This window comes from Alligator mississippiensis, chromosome 8, assembly GCF_030867095.1.
Source record: "Alligator mississippiensis isolate rAllMis1 chromosome 8, rAllMis1, whole genome shotgun sequence".
NCBI lineage: Eukaryota > Metazoa > Chordata > Crocodylia > Alligatoridae > Alligator > Alligator mississippiensis.
The window spans coordinates 40,961,668-40,978,695 of NC_081831.1; the positions used below are offsets into that span (position 1 = coordinate 40,961,668).

Here is a 17,028-nt window from a genome sequence, read left to right on the forward strand (position 1 = left end):
ATTAAGGGATGAGGTTTTCAGTGAGTCTTGGAAAGAACATGCAAGGGAATCCAGAGAGGCTTGCAAGACTTGCACAGAGAGCAGGAGGACAAGGGTGGGGTGTGGGGCAGGGTTAGAGATACAGGCAAACAGCTGCAGGAGAGCTGTCATCAGAAATTGCATGGCAGCACACAACATGGCTGCTCATGAGTGGGAATGTGCTCTGTAATTGTGTGAATTTATCATTTTTATATTTAATCTTGCATTTCCTATTACTTTGTCATTGAATAAAGTCTTTCTGAGATAAAGTTTTCTTCCATACTTGGTGCATAACGGGCTCTCAGGGAGGTCTCTGTATGGCATGTGAAGAGGACATGCTCCATCTATGATGTCAGGTAGGGGGTGCACTGTTTGGGGGGCATGGGCGAGGGATTTCAGTTGTTTTTGGGTGGCATGCAACTTGAGAAGAAAGGCAGGAGAAAAACCAGCTTGGAGATATGACTGCAGGCAATGATCTGCTAACGCAGCAGTTAAAAGATTGACATGCAAATAGACTAAGTGATAAGAAAATTCCTCTCGTTGAGCCTGGGCTGTTTCTTTTTTCACCTCAACCAAACCATCCCCTTGCTGTGGTGGAGAGGGATGTTAGCTCATGCTGGCCACCGTGTTGATTGCCGGGAAGGGGAGGGGAGCTTTGAGTAGGCTGATCGGGGCCTCCCCAACACCACTTTGGGGGCAGCTGTCCTGGGCATGGGGATCCCCACTACACAAGGAATCTTAACCTTGATAACAACCCTAACCCCCTCCCCTCCACACTGGTTGTAAGATTTGGAAAAAGTCTGTTTGCTTTTTGTTGTGAGGATACAAACAACAGGAGGCACATGATTCTTTCTGTTTTGCATACAAATTCCTGTAGTAATGTTTCCATTCAGTCTTTAGCAAAACCACAAGTGAGTTACATTTTCATAAATCCAAGCATTGAACGGTTATATTTTTTATATTTTTGTTACATTACCTTTTTACATAAACCATTTTAATGTTGAAATACAGTGAAGAAATACATTCAGTTCCTGAGGGTTTTTTCTTGCCTCTGTATTTGTCTTTGTGTTTGCAATTTTTCCAGGATGGCGAGGAAGCATGGAGGCAGGCAGCTTTTGAAGTGGGAGGTCCTCGGGTGATAAGACCCACCATTCCTTTCTTAATATTTGGCACATTAACAAATCCACACTGATTCCCTCAACAAGGGAAGCTTGCCCACCACCCCAGGTGCTAGGACCCACCAGGCCTCAGGTACTAAGCCCAGGTGTTTGGCAAGAGAAAGGGGAAAGGAGATTCAGCAATATTATGAATGTATATATTTGTGTGTATGTGTGTGCATGTGTGTGTATGGAAGCAGGCCCTAACAAACTTGGTTGATTAGATTAATTCATTGCTTAAAGTTATTATTGATTGATTGATTAGATTTGATTGATTAGATTATCTGGTTGATAAATTGCTTACATTTTTAAAATTTATGGTTGATTTGAAATTGCCAAATTGAAATTTTAGATGAAATCACTTATGGTGACAGGTATAGATGTCAATAAAGATGTTGTGAAGAAGGGAACCTGAGTACTAGGATTGATTGATTGATTATTTGATTGTTAAATAGATGTATTTGATCAGTTATTTGATTTTGGATTGATTTCTGATTGAGTATTTGATTATTAGCTTAGATTAATTTTGCAAATGACAATTTGTTTGATTTTTTTATTGATTTTTCATTAATTTTTGGCTAATTTGATTGATTACTTGATTGTTTGGTTATTTGATTGATTAATGGTTTGTTTGATACTTTTATCCACCATGAAGCAGTAGGGAACAGGGAAGGAAGGAGGGCCCTTCATGTTCTTGGACAAATTGCATTGTAGCAAAAATGATTATTAAAGACGCACATGCTGTATACTGTACCACTTTACCAGGTTATAGACCCGAAGAAAGCTCTTCTTGCAGTGCAGGAAATTCAGAAAAAATGACTGATCACTCCAAAGCTTCTTCCCCCACCCCCGAAATGTGCAGACCAGGAATGGCTTTTTAGATGAAACCCATGATTATTGATTGATTAGATTGACTATTAGATTGACTATTAGATTTTATTGATTATTTGTTTGTAATTGATTTTTGAATGATCTTAAAATTGATTTCTGATTTATTATTAGATTAATTACTAATTTGATTATTAGATTGATTATAAGATTAATTTTTTGCTAATTTCATTGATCATTTGATTGCTTGTTTTATTTATTATTGATTGCTTATTTGAGGCAGGGAGGGAGGGAGGTCCTTTACATAAGGACCACATTAGGAGCAGTGCAGTTCAGGCTGCAATGACAATCTGAATGTTGCAGGAGCATTTGGATCTGCATTCAAAGTGAGCAAGGTTGAGGACTTGTTCATTGGCTGGGACATGGCCAGTAACCGGGAAGCAGGTACTTTGCGAACAACCCAGGGTGCTAAGAGCCCCCAGCCATGGGGCAAGAGGGAGCTAGGGAAGGAGTATGCCCGAGCACCACCTCAGGTGCTAAGAGCCCCCAGCCATGGGGCAAGAGGGATGGAGGGAGGGAGGAAGGGCCTTGAGGGCCTTTGACCAAGCCCCACCGAGGGTGATAAGAGCAGCCAGATTTACCTGGCTTCAGACCTGAGAAAAGAACTTCTTGCAGTGCAGGAAATTGAGAGAAAATTACTGCTAACTCCAAAGCTTCTTCCCCCAGTGGAAGTGTGCAGACCAAAGATTGCTTTTTAGCTGAAACCCATGATACACTAGTAGAACTTACTTAAGCTAGTCGGAAGGTGCAAGGAAATGAGTTAACTCTGCTGCCTGTAGTTGGGGTATATACTTAGGGCTGTGAAAAACAGCACCATTTCATTTCAACTTCCATTTCACGGTTAAAATGGGACAGTGTTTCATATAGTTTCAAAAGCACTGTTCCTTTTCATCAAAACTGTTTTGCTGTTTAGACATTCTGCCCATAGGCTATAATGGGGAAGCACAAAACTGCCTATAAGGTTGATATTTTTTGGTATATGTGGATGAAACAGCAAAGATGATAGCCCCTTCTGAGGGCATGAAGCCTGCCAAGTGTCAAGGAAATAGTTGTAGGGGTTTCTGGGAACCTGCATCTCGAGCTACTGAAAAGCAAAACTCATGACGTGTGTGTGTGTATAAGGTGTACCCTCACTGGTGTTGAGGCCTCTATATGACACAGTAATGTGCCCCAATGAGGTCTCCTCCTCCCCTATAGCCTCAGTCTGGTCCGCCACTTTAAACGACAACAGGTAATAACTTAGTAAGCAGCACAGTAGCACCAGCAGCATCTCAAGCAGCCAAACAGTCACAGTCAATATCAGAGCAGTCCTTCCCCCATCTTCCCCTTCCCTCTCCTTACTTTGTTTCCCTGCAGGCAGGCCCAGCTTCAGCTTTGAAACTTGAAACATTTCAAAACTTTCAACTGCCTTCGTTTCATTTTGAGGCTGTTTCAAATCCCTTCATTTTGTTTCGACTCATTTTGAGCTCAAAACAGCCAGTGAAATTTTGCACACCTGTAGTATATACACCAGTGAAAGAGCTGGGTGCTAAGAGGCAGCAGGGAAGGCACATCTTTACCTGGCCCGAATGCCACCGAGGGTGCTAAAACCAGTGGCCAGGGGACCAGAGGGAGGGCCTTTGACCCAGATTAGGTAAGAGCACCCAGATTTATGTATTTATTTACATATTTATATATTACATATTTATTATGTATTCATTACATATTTATTCATTTACAATGTATGTATGCATGAATGAATGAATGGATGTATGTGTGTATGTTCAATCAATACTAAATGACTTTCTAGCTTGAGTGTTGTTAGTATCCTTTACGATTATTACCAGTATAATTATTCATTTAACCATTACCATTGTCCTTACAAAATACAAGAGAGCACAATTATTAGGAAATAGGCACCTGGTCCAGTCCGGGGTCCATCACTTTACATCTTTGGGCAGCTGCCAGAGGAAGGCAGACAGACAAAAAAGGCAGACACATGAGATATTTTGATTGTAATTGTTAGGAAAATATAATACCCTAATTCCAAAACTTCATTCTAATTATTTTGCTGTACCTGCTGAACAAAGTGAACAGACTGCCCAAAAGTCAGCCATTTCATTTCTCGCCCAGCACCCAGAAATGACTGTGCTCCATTGTATCTGAATGAAGAGTACACCGAGCACAGGTAGTGAAACACAGTGAACTAAAAAAAATTGGGTATATAAACAAAAAATAAAAAAGGAATATTGTATACATCATCTTTGAAAAGAGTTAATGAAGCATGTTTCAGTAAATAGCTGCTTGGACTACCTAAACATTTGTAATTTTTCTGCATTTTTAAATCTTGCACACTGTAGGCTGAGCAGCTGAGCAGCAGGCAAGCCCGGAAGTAGGACAAACAAATGCAGCACAGACTGTTCTTACCCTGAACACAGACAAAAATATTGTAATCATGGTAAATACTGGCACGTTCATGTATTAAACTGAAATATTAATTTTTAAATTTAAAAAGAATTATTTCAAGTGCATGTTTAGTTTCATAGTGCTTAGGGTCAGAAGGGACCTAAAAAGATCATCAGGCCCGACCCTCTGCCCCGGGCAAGAATGAGTACCAGGGTCATAACATCCCAGCCAAATATCTGTCCAGCCTCCTCTTGAAGACCCCCAAGGTAGGAGAGAGCACCACCTCCCTTGGGAGTCCATTCCAGAGCCTGGCAGCCCTAACTGTAAAGTAATGTCTCCTGATGTCCAGCCTGGACCTTCTCTCTAAAAATTTGTGGCTGTTATCCCTAGTAACCCCCCATGGTGCCCAGGGGAACAGAGCCTCACCCAATTTCTGCTGGTCCCCCTGAGTGAGTTCGTAAGTGGCCACCAGATCCCCTTTCAGCCTTCTTTTGTGGAGGCTGAATAGGTCCAGGCCCTTTAGTCTCTCTTCATAGGGCCTGACCTGCTGCCCCTTGACCATGCAAGTGGCCCTCCTCTGGACCCTCTCAATGCTAGCCACATCCCTCTTGAAGTGCGGCATCCAGAACTGGACATAGTACTCCAACTGCGGCCTGACCAATGTCGCATAGAGGGGAAGGATCACCTCCCTGGACTTGCTTGTGATGCATCTGTAGATGCACAACAAGGTGCTGTTAGCTTTACTGACTGCTTCCTCGCATTGGTGGCTCATGTTCATCCTGGAGTGAACAATGACCCCAAGATCCCTTTCTGCCACTGTGTTGACAAGAAGGGTGTTCCCCAGCCTATAGGTGTGTTGCTGGCTCCTTCTCCCTAGATGCAGTACCTTGTACTTGTCTGCATTGAATTCCATCCTATTCTCATCTGCCCACCTCTGTAACCTGTCTAGATCTAGCTGGATCCTGTCCCTCCCCTCCAGTGTGCCCACCTTGCTCCACGTCTTGGTGTCATCAGTGAATTTGAACAGTGTGCTTTCCACACCTACATCCAGATCGCTGATAAAGATGTTGAACAGTACAGGCCCCAGAACTGAGCCCTGGGGGACCCTGCTGTTCACATCCCTCCAGGTTGAAAATGACCCATTCACCACCACTCTCTGAGTGCAACCATCTAGCCAATTTGCCACCCATCTGACTGTGTAGGTATCAGTGCCATAGTCACCTAGTTTTTTTATGAGAATGTGATGGGAAACAGTGTCAAAGGCCTTTTTAAAGTCCAGGAAGATGACATCCACCTTGATGCCCGCATCCAGGGACTTTGTGACCGTATCATAAAAGGAAACCAGGTTAGTCAGGCAGAATCTGCCCTCAATGAACCCATGTTGGTTGCTCCTGAGCATTATCTCCCCTGCTGGGCCCTTGCAGATATGCTCCTTGATAATTTTCTCAAAGGTCTTCCGAAGAACCAAGGTGAGACTAACTGGCCTATAGTTACCTGGGTCCTCCTTTCTCCTCTTCTTGTAAATGGGGACCACATTGGCCCTTTTCCAATCCTCTGGAACCTGGTCAGAGCCCCACAAGTGCTCATAAAGCCATGCCAGGGACTCTGCTATGACCCCTGCCGATTCCCTCAGCACCCTCGGGTGAAGAGCATCTGGACCTACTGATTTAAACATGCCCAACCCCTCCAAAAGTTCCCTAACTAGGTCATCCCTGACCCTAGGCATGGTGGTGCCTCCCCTGGGTCCATCTGTAATCCTAGTGGGGGAAATGTCCCAGTTCCTGTTCAGGAATATGGGGGCAAAGAATTTGTTAAAGAGGTCAGCTTTTTCATTTGCTGCAATCACCAGATTTCCAAGCCTGCCCTGTAGAGGCCCCACATTACCCAGTGCCTGCTTCTTACTTCCTATGTATTTGAAAAAGGACTTTTTGTTATCCCTAATTCTGGTCACTAGCCCTAGCTCCATCTCTGCCGTGGCCTTCCTAACCGCCTCCCTGAAGTCATGAGCAACAGAGGTGTAATTCTCCTTGGTGATAGCTGCTTGCTTCCACTGTTTCCATGCCTCGTTTTTTGCCCTCAGGCATTTCTGGATGCCTTTGCCGAACCATGGGAGCTTTTTAGCATTCCTGCCCACCTTGGTGGGCATTGGGACTGATTCCTTTTGAGCTTGGAGGATCGTCTCCTTGAGAAACAACCACCTGCCTTGGACTCCCATCTCATTGAAGCTCCAAGATCCCAATGCCTCTCCTACTAATCCTCTTAGCTCATTGAAGTTGGCCCTCCTGAAGTCAAGGACTTTTTCCTTACCGCTTGCTTTCACCACCCTGCATTGGATAGTAAATTCCAGCAGGTGATGATCACTGTCACCCAGGTGGTTGAGTACCCAAAGACCCTCACCTGTGGCAAGGACCAAGTCCAGCAAGGCATTTCCCCTGGTGGGACTTTGCACATCCTGGGTTAGGTGGAGGTCCTGTATCCCAGCTAGGAACCTACATGAACATTCAGGCTTGGCTGACTGCTCCTCCCAGCAGATGTCTGGATCATTTATGTCACCCATGACAACCACATCCCTTGACTTTACAGCCTCCATGAGCTGATGTGAGAATTCCACGTCCAGTTCTTGTCCCTGGTGAGGCAGTCTGTAGTAGACGCCCACTATCAAGTCCCTTTCCCCATAACCTCCTTGCATTCTTACCCAGAGCACCTCAGTTTGCCCCTCCTCTGACCCCATCCTGATCATCGAGGACATGTATTGCTCTTTGACATAGAGCACTACACCACCACCCTTTTTCCCTGCTCTGTCTTGCCTGTACAGCCTGTAGCCCTCAATGTCCACTGCCCAGTCATGAGTAGGATCCCAACAGGTTTCCGTGAGCCCCACTAGGTCTGGGTTTTTGCTAGCCAGCAGGACGGTGAGTTCCTCCTGCTTATTCCCCATGGTTTGAGCATTTGTGTAGAAGCATTTGAGGCCTCCTGTAGGTGCATGTGCTGCCCCCTTGTTCCTATGCCTGCCCTGGCCCCTATCACTTACCTGCGCGTGTCACCTGGCTTGACAGTGGAGTGTCCTCATGTTCCTCTGCATCCCTGTTCCCTGGTGAACCTAGTTGAAAGCTTGCCATATGAGATCAGCCAGCCTGGAAGAAAAAACATGCTTACCTTTCAGGGAGGGATGAAGCCCATTTCACCTAAGCATGCCCTCTGTGTGGAAATGTGCATCATGGTCCAAGAACCCAAGGCCCACCTGGTAACACCAGCTCCAAAGCCACCAGTTGACCTCACCAATGCATGCCTCATGGTGCCACCTGTTTCTGCTCACTGGAACAGTAGAAGAGAAAGCCACTTGTGCCCCTGTCTCCTTGAGCTTGGTCTCTAGAGCTTTGTAGGCTCTCATGATGCAGTCTGGACTGCCCCTAGCCATGTCATTCATTCCCACATGGATGCAGACCATGGGGTATTGATCAGAGGGTCGTATGAGGCCCAGGATCATCTCCATGATGTCCCACATCTGAGCTCCAGTCAGGCAACAAACCTCACATGCCATGGGGTCAGGGTGACAGATGGGCCCCTCCATTCCTCTCAGGATGGAATCGCTGCTTATGAGGACCCAGTGTCTCTTCCTCTTGGTGTTCTGGTATCGCTCAGTCTGTGCATGCATGGAGTGGCATCTGCTCCTCTGGAGGCATCCTCTCCTACTTCTTCCTCCACAGCTGCCAGGGCCTCAGTCCTGTTCTCCAGCTGTACCTGGGGGGGGCTGACACTGTGGTAGCACAAGTAGCCCTGGCTCTGGAGGTGACCGTCTGCCATACTGTTGCAGTGGGTCTCTCCTGGGGGGCTTCTCCACTAGGTTCCTGACCCTGCAGAGAATGAAAGTACCCATCAGTTTCATCCTCGGAAGCCCTGATCACCTGCAGCCTGCAGACCTCAGCCTGGAGCTCCCTCACCTGCTCCTCCAAGGCCCAAAGGTGGGCACATGTGAGACAGGCAAGGGAATTCCTGCTCCCCACTCCACCCCCCTCAAGCCGCAGATGCCCCACCAGGCAGCCCCCACAGACAGGGGGGGAGGGTGACTTTAGCCCCCCTGCAGGCTCCGTCTGGGTGGAGGCCTCAGAGAAGCCCTGGGTAGGCAGCACCACTGGGGCTGGGGCTGTTGCTGATGTATTCACAAAATACTATCCCTTAGTCTCTATTTAGAAACTGTCTATGCTGCAGCAGAGAGAGGCTTAAATTTTATACATATACTGCTAAGGGTGAATTCTCAATTGTTTTTTCATCATTATGAATCGAAGGATATTACAAGTAGTGAACAGGCACTCAGCAGTGACATTGCCAGTATTGCCACTTGAGAAGGAAGTGGTGTCAGGCATCCCTCTCTGCCTTCGTGAGTGTGTTCTTCTTTTCTGCTGGTTGTGACCAGCTGCAGCAACATGGAGCATAGGAATTGGGAGCTAAAAAATAGGAGCCAGAGAAGGAATGCGGGGAGGGGGGGTTGAGTTTAAGAACGAGCAAAAGAATTTGTTTTGGAAAACCACCATGTAGTGCCTTCTGCCCTGAACTTGGGTACCCCTTCTGTACTGGAAAGGGGGGGGTGGGGCTGGGAGCGGGGCTCAAACAGGAAGGTGAGGTGGAGAAAAGTGGCTGATGGCCAAGGAAGTGGGGGAAGGGCGTTCCTCCCCACCACCAACCTTGCACTGCGACTGTGGGTCTTCATGCTGTGCAATACCTTGCGCCTTCCTTCACAGCAATTAAATCCACCAACCCTATTTACATCAAAGTTGAAGTAAACAATGCAGCCCCCCCAACCTCAGGGCACAGCCCAGTGTCAGGTGTCACTTACCAATGCATATGTAAAGTGGTATTGTCTTTTAAGTCCCATGTTGCAAAGCAGCTGTCATCCTGCATTCTAACATTGCACTGCACCTGAATTCATCAGCCACAACCTGCACTCTTCTTGACCACTGCATTAGCTGTCCTGTGCAACCCAGTGGCAACTCTCCCAGCTGGACTGAGTCCTTCTGCCTCTGTCTGATATGCTGCCGTCTGTCATGTACCTCAAAACTCTCTGATTGACCACTGCTCCCACAATTTATAGGCCTTGCTCAGGGCAGGAACCCCCCCACTCCCCACCCCTCTGCCAACCTCATTTTGAAGTAAAAAAAAAACTCCAGACAGGCTGGCACTAGACTGGAAAAGAGCATGAAAATCTGGGCAAAAAAGAGCACCAAAACCCTGTGCAAAAAGTGGGGGGAAAAGACTGCAGGGGGAAGCCACTTTGGGTTGCTTTGTAAATTGGGTGTATGTGACATGGAATGATTGTGGTACCCCAATGTCAATGCCCAGGGATGCCAGCAAGCTAGACTTGTGATGGGATAGCAGTCTTGGTCAGAGGAACAAATTGGCCAGGGGGGCAGCTCCTTTGGGTGGCCTATGGTACCGACCCCCGATGCCAAGCCTGACTTGAGGGTGGTCGCAGGCAGCCACTTGCAGAGCTTTGCACAAAAAGATTTCATGAACCCCCTGCATGAGGCACTCAAAAAAAGCACGGGTAGGGGAAGAGTGCAGGAACAGGCTTGGCGCAGTCCCTTTGGATGGATGCCCACCTGGCCGACCCCCAATGCCAAGCCTTGTGAAGGGGTGAAAGGCTTTGCAGAAGTTGGGCAGCACTGCTTATTGAACTCAACCCCCCCCCCAAAATAGGGATGTCTGTAAAGGAAAGCTGGTGACACTCCTGTCCATTGAAATCAACTGCCATCTTAAAATGCCCCCTGGCATAAATTACTAATGCGAGAGCAGGAGGGTAAAATTGTTATGACGTGTCCCCTAGCGTTCTTTAAAAGTAATAGCATATTAAGCCATAATGTGCTAAATTATGTACACGTTAGGTCATTAGTCATGTTATATTACAAGAGTGAAAAAAAAAATGGGAACATCTTTAGCCAGAAAAGGCTGATGCTGTGGACAAGTGCCCAAGGTGAATTGCTCCTATTTTGCTTCGCAACAGCGGTCTGTGAATGAATTTTTATTTTTAGCTGACAATAGGTAATTCACCAACAAAAAATATTTTAATTTTTCACTGAAATTTTACTTTGAAATGATTGGAGGTTTTAGAGCGGAAAAAAGTTGTTTACTAAGGAAACCAAAACCTGAAAACTAATGCATTTTGGATTTTTAATTTATTTTATTTTATTTTATTTTAATTTGTATTTATTTATTTATTTTACAAAAAACCCAATTTTTAAAGGACAAAGAACATTTTTGTGAAAGTTACCAATTTCTTGAAAAAACAACTTCCAACAGAAATACTGCAACAAAATCTTCCTGCTCATTTCTTATGATCTGGGTTCTTTATAGGATGACTCCAACTCCACTGCTTTAGTGACTACCCCATTCCAGCTGACATTCTTTTTATTACCTTGTCAAGCCACAGAAAGTTTTCCTGATTCACTGAGCTCTTTAAAGTATTTCTTACCTAATGTCTCCTAAACACACTCTTATGGCTACACTGTGTAAGTTATGATGCTGCAGACTTTCCATGCTGTTTGGAATACTTAAACAATGAGCATTAGTTTCAATAATGAATTACCATGGTTTCTTGGGCTTTTTCATATAAGGCCCCTTCATGTGTGGCCACAAGTTCTGTATTGTTACTAGCGCTATCATAACACCAGTCCCATTTCCCAGAGATGACTGCATATTATTGTTGATGTAACGAGATCATATGGTTGGGTTATGCCCTGCAGCTTCACATGGGCACCAGGATTGTGTGTGTACAAATCTGTTCCACTCCCACACTAGTACCTCTGCAAAACAGGATGACAACTGCAGTCTGTACTTCCAAAATGCAGGGTCAGCATCTCTGTACCTTCTAGGGTGCCATAAAGGAGTAGAAAGGAGCCATATGGTCCAAGAACCTTCATTAGCCAATACCTCTGGCCAGCATGCTTAGTGGCATGTTTCATTCTAAGAGTGCAGACACACAAAAATTGAACCATTGTAAAATGCCTCTGGTCTAAGTGTTATATGTGTCCATACACTAATGTAGCAGCTGATACAAGCCTCTGAATTTCAGGATGCTTAGGTAGGTAACATGGAGCTGTGTCTTAAATCACGTTAGCCCAGATTTCTAATTTTCTCTAGTGCTTTGCTACTCTTTATACATCCACTAACCATAAAGTGCCTTTAGTATATAATTTATTGGCTTTTGACTCCTCCCAAACTACCAGAAATAGGTCATGCTTAGGTTACTGCAAAGCTCCTTCCACTTGGGTTTAATGAGGTCCATGATGCAGTTTGTGGCACTGCTCAAACTGGTGCAAATAACCTCTCTGAATATTACACGCAAATATGTACATGTATAGGTTTTTGGCAAATTTTTCTCTTGCAATTAGTGGATAAAGATGAACTCAGTCAATAGGGCTTAATTTGTAACTTGGGGAAGGTGGCGAGACTGGAGCCCATGCAGTTCTCTCCATGGCCAAGGGCCTGCTGCCCAGAGATCTGCTGGTAGTCAGCACTCTGACTCTTTGTCAGCTTTGAGCACACAGGGCAAGAGGCTGCACCAGAAGCTCCAGCAGCCATGTGTTTATGATCATGGCCTGTGTTTGTTTCTCTTACAGGTTAACAATCCATGCTGAGTGCCCCATGCACCTGGAGGACTTCCCAATGGATGTACATGCCTGCCCACTGAAATTTGGAAGCTGTAAGTGCCAGGTTCAGCCTTCTTCGCAGAGACACACTGGCACAGTTTTACATGTATAAATCCTGGTAGCTTATTTCTTACTTCTTCTTATTTATTCAATAACACTTCAATTGGGTTTTTAGGTGATCTTATTAGTTATACAGTGCTCAAGCATTTACCAAGGGCTTTACATAAATACAATAAAACCACACCTTCCCCTATTACAGACAAGATTGCTGCATGCATATGTGCAGGTAATTTGGACTCTGGGGGTGGGTTGGTGATAGTTGATCCTGCTGTGAGTTTGCCATGTAAGTAAGCAGGGTTCCCTCCACAGCCTCTCCCCCGCAGAGGCATGTGGATGGAAATACTCAATGTGTTTCCTTCAGAGAATGCCAGTTTATCAAAATAAAAATGTCCTGTGAGATATCTCAATCTCAGCAGAGTTGTAATGGGGTCCTGCCAGCCTGGTGGGCTTCAAATGCTGCTTGGTTCTGCTGTCCCACCCAACCAGCTTCTGAGCATCCCACTGTATAGACTGATGGGAAATGGAAACCCCAAAACCCTGGGAGCTGAGGTTCCTGGCTCCTTTTCAGGAAAAAAGGTGGAATGGTCAGGAGCCAGGATCCTGGAAGCCCACAGAGCACTGGCTCCTCGATTGTCAAGTTACAACTCTGCCGCAGTCTGGGTTCCCAGGACTGTCAGAGGCTGCATCCCCCTACATGGACTGTCTTTGGCACTCCATTCATTTTCACCTAGAATCTCAAAAATCTTGGATCACATTCCAAATGGGAATGAAAAATATCAAAATCCTCCACAAAGTAAAATTATCTTTCTCTGTACAGCTCTATGCAGAGTCGCCTCCTAGTATGGGGGCCTGCCCTTCAGTCTATTTCAACCTTTTGAGAGTTACCTATTCCCAAATAAATAAGAGTTTGGACTACCACCTGATGACACTCTAGGGCAGGCTTGTCCAACATATGACCCACCAAGCCATTTTCTGTGGCCCACGGTGCTGTGATGGGAAATTGAAGTAAACACTGTTTACTTTAATTCCCACCCCTTGTCCCTCTCCCAGCCCCTCAGCAGCTTCCTAATGGCTGCTGAAGGGCTGGGGAAGGGACAAGGTTCTCACACGCACCGTGTCAGCTTGACGTTGCTGGCGTGGTGCGGCTCCTTCCCTCCCCCCTCATTTCACGGTGTCCCTTCCTCGCCCCGCCCCTCCCTTCCTCATTTGCATGCCAGCACCACCCTGCGCTGGTCCTTGCCAGCGGCGTGGGCTGGAGCAGGTCACAGTGCAGCGGACAGATGAAGGGGGCGCAGATGCCAGCTCAGAGGGATGCTGCGGCCGGGCCTGCTGGAGATGCTGATGCTGCTGCTGCTGTGGCTGCCAAGGTGGAAAGCCAGTGCCACTTCCGCCTCCCTGCATGCCCCTACTCCCGCAGACATCACGCTGGAGGTGGTGAGTCGCTGGCCCAGGGGAGGGAGGAACCCCTGCCACTTGGGCTCGGGCTGCCCCGGGGAAGAGGGAGCAGGGGGGTGTCCCTGCACATCCTGCACCCCCCTGTAGAGTCCCCACATGTCCCCCTGGCTGCTCAGCCCAGGTGCGCTGGTGTGGGAGCATCCTCAAGGCTGCCCAGGTGGCAGGGAGGACACAGTGGGGTCAGGCAGCACCCCTTGACCCCTGCACTCCCAGGCTGCGGCTGGACTGGACAGGCCATGCGAGCACCCACTCCTGCCAGCCCACTGGGTGATAAAAAGTTCATGATCCGGCCCCACATTCAAAAAGGTTGGACACCCCTGCTCTAGGGTCTCAGAAAATGTAATACAATAAAGCACCCAACCATCTAGTTTGAAAGAGAGGAAATTCAAAATTCATGGAAAGGAAACCCTTGTTAATGCCAAGTGGAATTAGTCACCAAAGGAGAGTAAGTGCAAGAGGGTTAAATAGCCTCATACTTAAGGGTATGAGAAGAAAGAGAAAAACCCTCATGCTACAAGGTTTAAAGCAGCCTCCGACCATTGGGGCTTCTCACAAGATCTTCGGGGGAACAGATTATCCCACATCTGCCAACTGTGAGCTTTCTTTAACCTTCCTCTGAAACAGATGATCAAAAGAGGGATGTTGTACTAAATGGATGATGGATCTACTCCAAGTTTGATCATTTGTATGAGTGCCAGCACTGCACACACACAGAATGTGATGTAGAAGATCCTGAGGCTATGGTCCAGCAAGCAAGTTGCGTGTATGTGTCTCAATAAGTTACAGCAAGAAAAAAACTCTACCATAAATGCACACTGTGAGACACTTATCCTGTTACTACCTTCAGACAAAGGGAAAGATGCTATTTTTAGATAGGATGAGAATACAATTGGCCATCCTTACTTCTAGCTACAAACAGAACATGTATATGCCCATTATGTAAAGATGTCAGCTTGCATTTGTCATAATCCTGAGATGCAGTAATCTAGGGATAGGTAATTGTACCCTAGGACTGTCTCTATTCTGGCAGAGAATTTAGTACCCGCTGTGCTTATCTCTGCACTGTTCCCACTGAGCAGATCCCATGGCTGCTGTCTCTCTGAAACAGTGAGTGAGTGGCTGCAGTGGACATCAGGATCAGACTTAGGCAAGGACTAACTGGACTCTTTCCCTGTGACTATTAGAGAAATAGCCAGACTGACTTTCTATCTATAATTCCTACTTGGAAGTAAGCTCCATGTGGTAACATCAGCAGCAGGATCATGCCTGCAACAGTCTTTTGTTTTAAAGCAGCTTCCTGTACAATTATCTGAGAAACAAAAATATATTCTTATAATTGCTTGTACCAAGTCAGTCTTACTCTTCATTCTGCTGGTGAGCAGATGTGCTAATGGCATGTTTTCTTGATAACTGTTAGTTATAGTGTAATAACAAAGATTGCCAGGAGGAGACACCATAGCTTTCTTTTGTAGTGTATAGGGATAGGCATTCCAGCCCTAACTGTAGGAGAGTGAAATAAGAGACAGAGCAAAGCCAGAATAATACTCTCACCTAGCAAAGCCTGGAAGCAGCTTTCCTTAGATCACCTCTCTTTCAGTTATTTGCTGCAACACAAAAGTTAGGATAGGAGGAAGAAATGGAGGAAAGGAACTTGTGTGCATGTTTCTGGTAGAACTAATTGGTGAATGATTCTTGGCATCATCTTGTTTTTGAATATTTTAGCATCTGAATGGCAAAGTTCTGAAATAAAGATCTTAAAGACAAGAAGGATTCCCATTAATATTGCATTTATAAAACAGAAAGCAGGGTAGATTTGTATGAGAGAGTGAGGGCAAGGCCGTGCATGAGTGAGACAGAGCAAGCAAGGCCATGCGAGCGAGACACAGAGTGTGAGAGCTTTCGTGAGCTGTAGCTCACTTTATTGGATGCTGGGAGTGACTGTGTTCACCCCTTCTCTATAAGAAGTTTAAGTTGTTGCCTAACAGCTTTTCCAGTGCCTGTATCATACCAGACATACTCTTTAAGGATTTAGCAGATTTTGCCTTAAGCATTGGAGGGGCCTGGAAACTTGGGTGGATCATCAGTGACCTCCTGTCCCCATGCCACTTCCTAGTGATGGCAGTCTTCCAAAAGGCTCTGAGGCACAGCACTCACTGAAAAAGCAGGGAACAGAGCTTGGCAAGCCAGCTTCCACTTTCCACCAAGCAGTGTTTGTTCCAGGACTAAGAGTGAAATGCATTTGACTGTCTCAGCATACACCCTAGAAGATGTGAGCACAACCCAAAACTTCCATACAATGCTGCTCACAGTAGGATGCATGTGCTTTGGAGAGGAAAGCTGAGGATGCTGCATCAAGTTTGACCTTTTTGAAATTTCAAGAAACTCCCCTGATTTGGATTGGGCTGCCCCATATTTTTCAAAGAAAATATTAAACAAGTCAGAAATAGTGTCAGGCTATTAAGCATGCCCAGAATATCAATGCCACTGCTATCTGATATGAAGAATAGCAGTGTCCCATGGGACAAAATTAGAGAACTGACAGCTTATTTGCAGGAATGGAGAGATTTCACTGGCTGGAAGTGACTTACCATCAATCCTGACAAAAGGACCCAAGTCTCTATTTGAGAAGCCTATGGGATGAGGAGTTAAAAATCTCTCAGCTATGTGAAAAACTTTTTAGAGCAGCTCTTCAGCAATCTTATTCTATAGGCTTGTTCACTTCATGGAACTACCATCTTGGGCCAATCAGAGCAGGAACCTTGGAATCTTGGTCTTCTAGGAAGAAGAGACCAGCCAACTTCTTAGTTTGGCCGGGACAGCCCTGGATCTGAAGGTTGCAAGGCTGGCATTTCTGTGAAAGCAAGCATGTCTGAGTGTGAACAGGGGTGTCTGAGTGTGCAGGTGAGCAGGTGTGTGTGGGGGGGGGGGAGGAGCAGGTAGGTAGATGGGTTGGCACTTGTAATCACATCATATATGTAGGAAGCTGGAGAATGAAGGAGCACATGTATGAGGAGGGGGTGGGAAGTGAGGTATATTTTTAAAGGAGTGCCATGTAAGTATTTGGAGGACTATGTTGCTGTATGCTGCTACATCTCCCAGTGACCTACCAGCCCTCTACTGGCTGCCTCTTCTTCAGTTTGCAGGCAGCCTTTTCTCAGCCCCAAACCGTCCAGTGGCCCCTAACAAGGATTATTTGCAGACTGCCTGGCAAGCCTGTGATCACACAGGAGAAGAAAGTAGGTTATTGAAGAAGGCAGAATGGAGAAGTGGGAAACTTTACTAACGGCCAGTTTTTCATGTGTGGCCCCCAGCACATAAAAAATTATCCCTGGTTGAAAAATTGATGATTGTGAGTTACAGGAATTCTTAACAAAGCAGTCAAATGGAGGTAAGGCAGCTGCAGAAGGCCAGGAGAGGAAGAT

General features: G+C 46.0%; 1 protein-coding gene across 8 annotated transcripts in view; it reads left to right on the forward strand.

The window, feature by feature from the left end:
* GABRA3 (gamma-aminobutyric acid type A receptor subunit alpha3) overlaps nt 1-17,028 on the forward strand; it is a 243,038-nt gene that overhangs the window by 156,934 nt on the left and 69,076 nt on the right. For all 8 annotated transcript variants that reach the window (XM_019487955.2, XM_006273800.4, XM_059732686.1 and 5 more), the window contains one exon: nt 12,062-12,144. In XM_019487955.2, coding sequence (XP_019343500.1) covers nt 12,062-12,144 — 83 coding nt within the window. The remainder of the gene's footprint in view (nt 1-12,061; nt 12,145-17,028) is intronic.